General features: G+C 37.3%; 1 protein-coding gene across 1 annotated transcript; it reads left to right on the top strand.

Annotated features, from left to right (window-relative positions):
- Positions 1–764: 764 nt before the first annotated feature.
- LOC114613188 (vomeronasal type-1 receptor 90-like) lies at positions 765–1685 on the top strand. The gene has a single exon (XM_028758380.1). It carries the CDS (start codon positions 774–776, stop codon positions 1683–1685), a length of 912 nt encoding a protein of 303 aa, XP_028614213.1. The 5' UTR covers positions 765–773.
- Positions 1686–8754: the final 7069 nt, after the last annotated feature.

Here is an 8754-nt window from a genome sequence, read left to right as displayed (position 1 = left end):
TTTTTAAACCTGAAGTTTCACAAAAGGTAATGGGATGGGAACTAAAGTTGGAGAGGCCTTGGAGCATTTGGAACCACAGTTCATGGTCATAGGGTGGGAAAAGTTAACTAATGGTCTCCAATTGAATCTGTCTCTTCAATTCAGATTCTGGGGATGTAATATTTCTTAAAAAATGGAACATTAATACAGATTGAGAAAGACATTTGGCTGATTAACCCATTGTGATTATCATGAATTATTATTGTGATTGCATTAGAATTATGAATCAAAGCATGAATAGTTGTAAAATAGAGCACTGTAAAATTTTAAAATATGAGAATGACTAACTTAATATTTTCAATTTTTCTTTTGAATATTTTTGAGATTAATATGACTGATTTATGTTCTTGATATGATTAACATTCTGTGCTTATCACTATTGTTTTAGGTGTTAACAATAAATGAGGCAATTCAGTCAATAGGATTGAATTTCTAAGAAATGAGACTGGGGTGTAATTCAGGCCCACAAAGTGAGCATTCTGTACAGATATGACTATGGATTTATTTATTCTCTATAATTTTCTCTATATAGAGAAGATACATGGAAGACATAGAAATGTAGACTATGATGTACAGTCTGGAATATCAAAATTAAATAGGTTATTTAAGAATTAGTATCGAAAGAGAATGATAATATAGTCAGTGTATCATATACTTGATGTGTGCCTTATTATTTTTTCAGTTATATGAAATAAGCTTCCCCTAATCTCTTAATATGAATACACTCTCCACTTATGTTCTCACTCAAGAATGTCCTTTATTTCCCAGCTGGACTTGGAGTCCTAGCCAACATGTTTCTTCTTTGTTTCTATATTTTCTTAGTTTTAGGTCATAGACCTAAGCTCACGGACCTGATCTCCTGTCAACTGACCTTCATTCACATAATGATGGTCCTCACTGCAGGGGATATTTGGCTTACAGATTTGTTTGCATCATTGAACATTGAGAATGACTTCAAATGTAAGGCAACTTTTTACATAAGCAGGGTGATGAGAGGCCTCTCTATCTGCACCACCTGTCTCCTGAGTGTAGTTCAGTCTGTCACTATCAGTCCCAGTACCTCACTTTTGGCAAAATTTAAACAAAAACTTAAAAAATACATGATTTATGCTTTCTTCTGTATTTGGTCTTTCAATATATCCTTAAGTAGTAACTGGATCTTCTATGTTGGAGCTTATACCAATGTGAGTGACACCAGTCAGATGAAGGTCAGTAAATATTGTTCACACTTAGCCATGAATTACATGACAAGAGGAGTGATTTTAACAGTGGCAACATCCAGAGATGTGTTTCTTGTAGGAGTCATGGTTACTGCAAGCACATACATGGTTATTATCTTGTTAAGACATCAGAGGCAATGCAAGCATCTTCATAGCAACAGCCAGCTGAGAGCATCTCCAGAGAAAAGGGCAACCCTGACAATCTTGCTGCTGGTGGTTTTCTTTGTGGTCATGTATTGGGTAGACCTCATTATCTCAACGACCTCATTCCTGTTATGGAGGTATGATCCAGTCGTCCTGACTGTTCAGAAGTTTGTGATGAGTGTGTATCCCACAGTTACTCCATTGTTACAAATCAGTTTTGATAACAGAATAATCATTATGATGAAAAACTTGCAGTCAAAATGCCACCATATATGTTTTTAAAGAGATATTGTCTCTCTTCTTTAAAAAGGTATTTATTTTTTATGTTTATATGTACAAGGGCTGTGTCAGAGTGCATTTCTGGCATCCATAGAATGCGAAGATGTCATGTCATCCCCTGGAGTTGGAGTGACCACTAGATACAAAGATGCTTCCTGTGTAGCACCAATTATTTTGTTTTGAAATACAGATTGTTTTTAAACTTTAATGGTACAGGTAGCAAAGCAAGATTCTTCATATGATTTAAATAAAATTTGTGCTAATAACACATATACATTCTTATGACACTTCTGTTTTCAAATAGTAGAGAATTCTTAAGTTAATTGTACACAATAAGTTGATAATTCTATATGAAGTCTCTCTATTTTTTTACCCTATATAGTAAATATTGTTTCGATGCTTAGATTACTCAAAGGAATATCCTCACTGATACTCACTTTGAATCTTTCTTTTGCTTTTAATTTTTGTTCACTCATTAAAAATATTTTAAATTTTTTGTTGTAGCTTTTTATTTGTTTGTTTATTAGTAATTTATATGTAAAGTGCATATAAATTATGTGGATCCATAAAAATAATATGAATTTCATGTTTCCATTTTTACCCCATTTTCTTAAGGGATCTGTTATGAAACTGTCATGTGCCTGTTTATTTGTACTTCATTTTATCTACTAATTGAAATATTAATGGAAAAAATTTGGTTTTCACATACATGTTGTACAATGTGTTTTTTGTGTATCTATATGCATTTATATATGTGTGTGTGTGCTCGGCTGAACGAGGTGTGTTTATACATAGAGGCCAGGAGATAATGTTAACTGTTGTTCTTCATATGTCACTAATATGATGTCTTGATGGGCATCTTTTTTTGTGACCTGGACCAAGATAGAAGCCTCAGGGATTATCCTGTCTGTACCTCTCTAGCTCTGGATCATAAGAGTTTACCACCATCATCCATCATTTCAACACTGTAATAAATTCTGATTATGGCTCAGCTATGTTCTTTTTCTTTTTCCTTTTTTTTATTAGTTATTTTTCTTTTCTGTGTTATCCCCCCACACCCCTGGAATTCCCCTATCCCATATTCTCCTCCTGCTTCTATGAGAGTGCTCCCCCAACCCACCCCCACCTCCCCACATGGCATTCCCCTTTACTGGGCATCGAGCCTTGAAACCAAAGTCCTCTTCTCCCATTGATGTCAAACAAGGCCATCCTCTGTTACACATTTGGCTGGAGCCATGTATTCCGTCATATGTACTCCTTGGTTGGTGGTTAAGTCCCTGGGAGCTCTACAGAATCTGGTTGGTGAATATTGTTGTTCTTCCTATGGGGTTGCAAGATTCTTCTGCTCCTTCAGCTCCTTCAGTCCTTTGTCTAACTCCTCCATTGGGGATCCTGTGCTCACTCCAATAGTTTGCTGTGAGCATCTGCCTCTGTATTTGTCAGGCTCTGGCAGAGCCTCTCACAAGACAGCTATATCAGGCTCTGTCAGTATGCACTTATTGGCATCTGCAATAGTGTTTGCATTTGATGACTACATGGAATGGAACCCCAATTGGGGCAGTCTCTGGATGGCTTTTCCTTCAATCTCTGCTCCATACTTTGTCTCCATATTTTTTCCTGTGAGCATTTTATTCCCCATGAAATAGCCACACTTTGGTCTTCCTTATTCTCGAGCTTCATGTGGTCTATGAATTTTATATGTAAAACTATCACATTTTTTGTTCATTCATCTGTTGATGGACCTCTAGGTTGTTTCTAGTTTCTAGACATTATGAATATTCAGTTTGTCTGTAGTGGGATGAAGTGTCCTTTGAGTATATGTTTAATACTGGTATAGCTGCTTCTTGAAGTAGATCTTTTCAACTTCCTAAGGAAACACAATATTGATTCCCACTGTGAATGTACATGTTTGTGCTCACAAGAGTAATGCATGAGTATTCTTCTTATTCCACATCCTTGCCAGCATTAAGTATAAATTGCCTCACTGATCTTGGCCATTCTGTCTGGTATAAGGTTAAATAACAAAGTCCCTTTAACTTGCATTACACTGATGACTAGGGATGTTGAACTTTTCTTTAAATATGTCTCTGCCAGTTGAGTTTCCTTTTTTGGAAATGATTTGTTTAGATCTGTTCCTCACATTTAAATAGTGTTATTGGTTTCATTGATATTAAGGTTTTTGAGTTCTTTATATATTTTAGGTATCAGTCCAGTACTGGCTGGCTTTCTGTCAACTTGATACATGCTTGAGTCATCAGAGAGGAAGGAACCTCAGTTGAGGAAATGCCTCTATGAGAACCATCAGTAAGACATTTTCTCAATTAGTGATCAGCGGTGAAGTGGCCACCCCATTTTGGGTGGTATGATTCCTGGGCTAGTGGTCTTGGGTTTTGTAAGAAAACATTCTGGGAATGCAAGACAGTACGCAACACCCTTTGGGTCCTCTGCATCACCTACTCCTTTTAGGATCCTCCTTTCTCTGTGTTTCTGTCCTGACATTTGTAGTTGTTGATGTTAATGAACAGTACTGTGCAAGTGTAAGCTGAATAAACCCCTTTTTCTGCAACTTGCTTTTGGTTCATGTTTTTTTTTTTTTACCCCTATAGAAATCCTAAGAAAAGCCCTGTACAGGATGGGTAGTTGATTAAAATATTTTTTCATTCTGTAGCTGTCTAATTTTTCTGAAAGATGGTGTCTTTTATCCTGCAGAAGATTCATGGGGTCCTAGTTATCTGTTATTTTCTTAGTGATTGATAATCAGTGTTCTGTTCTGAAGGTCTTTTAAAAAAAATTCCTGAGAAAATATTTTTAAACTATTTCTACCTTTCCTGTCTGTCAAATTCACTGCATCTGTTCTTATGTTGAGATTTTTGTTCCATTTTGGAGTTGAGTTTTGTGGAGTGTGATAACCATGGATCTATTTGCATTCTATATGCAGACTTCAAGTTTTATCCATATCTTTTGTTGATTCTTGCTTATGATTCAACTTTTGCTTTTCAAGGATTGGGCTATGCTCCATGTTGGAAGTACAGACAGTTCTGTACTGTGCATTCTAGGAATAGTATTCATGGCTTTTTTTCAAAAAGTTTTTCTTGTAACCATCTTACAACCCTACCTTTATTTCAAAAGGTGACATTACAACCTATGACTATCTTGATATGCCCAGTTGCAACCCTGTCTTTCTTTCAGGATTTTCTAACTTGTTATGCTTATGTTCTCTTCCTGTAAGTCCTCTTAATTGTCCTACGAAATCTCCCATTTTCAAACACCATATCGCTGAGCTATAAAAGCCATGCCTTCCTCACATTGAATGCTGACCACTTAAACCACAATTCAGAGAGAGGTACTAGTGTACATGAATAACCATTCTTGCTTTAATTAATGATTGCTTTAATTAAATTGGCCGTGATGATTTGGTCAGTGGCCTTTCTCCCTCCATCTTTAGCTTTAACAATACTTTCAACAATTCTTTTATTATTCAGGAGTACTTTAAATATCCTGCATTTTTGTGTGTATTTTCATATGGTGCCATGAATTAATCATCTTTTCAAGTTCTCTGAAGATTGTGTTGGAGTTTTGATAGGGATGTCATGGAATCTGTAGATAGTTTCTGATAAAATGGCTGTTTTTAGTATTTTAATCCTCATGATCCATGAGCATAAAAGATTTCTCCATCCTCTTAGATCATCTTCAATTTCTTTCTTCACTATGTCTTAGTATTTATCACTAAGGTGTTTCACTTGCTTTGTTAGAGCTTTCCCAAGACACTATATTTTTTTGTGGCTATTGTTTTTAGTTAATTAATTAATTTTAAATATTTATTTATTACCTTTATAACCCAATATCAGTCCTCCTTCTTCTTTCAGTACTACCTCACACAAGCCCTCCCATCCTACACCTCCCCCTTCTCTTTTCAGAAAAGGAAGCCCCACTCTGGGTGTTATACCCTATTAACCTGCAACCCCCCAACCCTCCACCACACATTAAATCAGTCTGGAACAATGTGCATTGTTCCACTGTGGCAAAAAAAAACAAAACAAAAAACAAAAAACAAAAAAACCCTATTGGTTTAAGGACTCAGGATTCACAGTCAGTCAGTCAGTCAGTCAGTCAAACAGTTAGTCAGGCAGGCAGGCAGGCAGACAGTAAAGGCTCAGGGACAGTCTATACTCCAATTTTTGGAGGACCCACATGAAGACTAAGCTGCACATCTGCTACATTATGTGCTGGGGGCCTATGTCCAGCTGGTGCTGTGGGCTCTATTGGGTTGTGATTGCATAAGACCATCATAAATATCACATATTTACATTGCCATTCATAACAATAGCAAAACTACCGTTATGAAGTAACAATGAAAAGAAATTTCCAGTTGGGTGTCACCACAAGAGGGGGAACTATATTAAAGAGTCATGGCATTAGGAAGGTGGAGAATCAGTGTATTAGAGTCACATAGTTACATAATTACATAGAGTCACATAGTTACATAGAGTCACATAATACTACCTGTATTAGCCGGGGTTCTCTAAATGAACAGAACCTATAATATAAATCTATTTGTACACATAACAGAGAATTATTAGAATGCTTTCCAGGCTGTGGTCCAGCAAAGTCAACAATGACTCTGTACCAACTGAATGCCCAAGAAGCCAGCTGTTGTTTAGCTTATGAAGTTGGATGTCTCAGCAGGTTTTAGTATATGTCAGATTCCTGAATAATTAGGTTCTAATGCCAGTGAAAGAATGGACTTGCTATCAAGAACAAGAGCAAGCAGACAAAGTGAAGCCAAGCATGGGATAACATATCCAATATACAGGCAATAGAGTTTGGGATAGCCCCTGTTCCAGTTGCTCAGGACCCACATGAACACCAAGCTGCTCATCTGCTATACATGTGTGTGTAGAGACCCAGGTTTTGCTGGATGTATTTATTGGTTGGTGATTCAGACTCAGAGAGCCCCAAGTGTTCAGGTTAGTTGACTATGTTCATCTTCCTTTGGAGTTCTTGTCCCCTATGGGGCCCATAGTCCTTCTTCATATTCTTCCATATGAGTCCTCAAGCTCCATTCACTGATACAGATACCTATCTATATCTGTCTGAGTTAGCTGTTGCATGGAACCTCTCAGAGGACAACTTTTTCCTGTCTGCAAGCATAACAGAGTATCGTTAATAGAGTTAGATATTGGTTCTTGTTCATGAGATGGGTCTCAAGTTGGGTTGGTTATTGGTTGGCCCTTTTCTCAGTCTCTGCCCCATCCTCCATGCCTGCATTTCTTGTAGCCAGCATAAATTCTAGATTGAAAGATTTGTGGGTGGGTTAGTGTCTCTACCCCTACACAGCAGTTCTTTCCTGGCTACAGGAGATGGCCTGTTGAGGTTCCATATCCCCAATGTAATGAGTCTCAACTAGGGTCACCCGCATTGATTCTTGGGTGCCAGCCTTATCTCAAGTTTCATTCTCATCCTTGAGATGCCCCTCAACTCCTTATCCCCATTAATTTTGTATTTTCATTCATTTTCATGGCCATCTACCCATCTCTCCTGTCCTTCCCCACATCTAATCCAGAACTCCCTCATACCCCTTCCCACCTCCGCCTCCAAGTTACAGTGCTCCATCTGTCTCTTATGACTTTATTTTATTCTCCTTTCTAAGTGAGATTCAAGCATCCTTGGTTGGGCTTTCATTCTTTTTCTTTTTAAAAATTTTCATTTGTTATTTTGTTTATTTACACCTCAAATCTTATCCTCTATCTTTTGGGTGTGTGCCAAGGAGTGGTATAGGTGGGTCCTCAGGTACTACTATGTCCAATTTACTGAGGAACCACAAGATTGATTTCCAGAGTGGTTGTGCCATCTTGCAATTGCACTAGCAATGGAGGAGTGTTCCTCTTTCTCTACATCCTCGCCAGCATCTGCTGTCACCTGAGTTTTTGATAGCCATTCTGACTGGTGTGATGTGGAATCTCAGGGTTGTTTTCATTTGCATTTCTCTGATGACTAAGGATGTTGAACATTTCATTAGTTGCTGTTCAGCCATTTGGTATTCCTCAGTTAAAAATTCTCTGTTTTGCTCTGTACCCCAATTTTAATAGGGTTACGTGGTTCTCTGGAGTCTAATTTCTTGAGTTCTTTGTATATTTTGGATATTAGCCGTTTATTGGATGTTGGGTTTGGTAACAATCTTTTCCCAAACTGTGGGTTGCTGTTTTGTTGTATTGATAGGTTTTTTTGTTTGTTTGTTTTTTGTTTTGTTTTTTTGTTTTGTTTTGTTTCTTGGGTTTTTGGGTTTTAGGGGCTTTTTTGCCTTAGGGAAGCTTTGCAGTTTTATGAGGTCCTATTTGTAGATTATTGATCTTAGAGTATAAGCCATTGCTATATTGTTCAAGAAATTTCCCACATGCCCATGTGTTTGAGGTTCTTCTCTAATTTCTCTTCTATTATATTCAGTGTATCTTATTTTATGTGTAGGTCCTTGATCCATTTGTACTTGAGCTTTGTACAGGGGATAAGAATGGATCAATTTGCATTCTTCTACATGCTGACCTCCGGTTGAACCAGCATAATTTGTTGAAAATGCTGTCTTTTTCCACTGGATGATTTTAAGTCCTTTGTCGAAGATCAAGTGACCATAGGTGTGTGGGTTCATTTCTGGGTCTTCAATTCTATTCCAGTGTTCTTCCTGTTTGTCTCTGTACCAGTATCATGCAGTTTTTTTCACTATTGCTGTGTAGTACAGCTTGAGATCTGGGATGGTGATTCCCCTAGAAGTTCTTTTATTGTTGAGTTTAGTTTTTGCTATCCTGGGATTTTTGTTATTCCATATGGAATTGGGAATTGCTCTTTCTAACTGTGAAGGATTGAGTTGGAATTTTGATGGGGATTGCATTGAATCTGTAGATTGCCTTCAGAAAGATGGCCATTTTTCCTATATTATTCCTGCTAATCCATGAGCACAGGAGATATTTCCGTCTTCTGAGATTTTCTTCAATTTCTTTCTTCAGAGACTTGAAGTTCTTGTCATATCTTTCTCTTGCTTGGTTAGATTCATACCAAGTTATTTTATATTATTTGTGAC

Source organism: Grammomys surdaster, unplaced genomic scaffold, assembly GCF_004785775.1.
Source record: "Grammomys surdaster isolate TR1022 unplaced genomic scaffold, NIH_TR_1.0 126197, whole genome shotgun sequence".
NCBI lineage: Eukaryota > Metazoa > Chordata > Mammalia > Rodentia > Muridae > Grammomys > Grammomys surdaster.
This window is presented reverse-complemented; position numbering and strand designations above follow the sequence as displayed.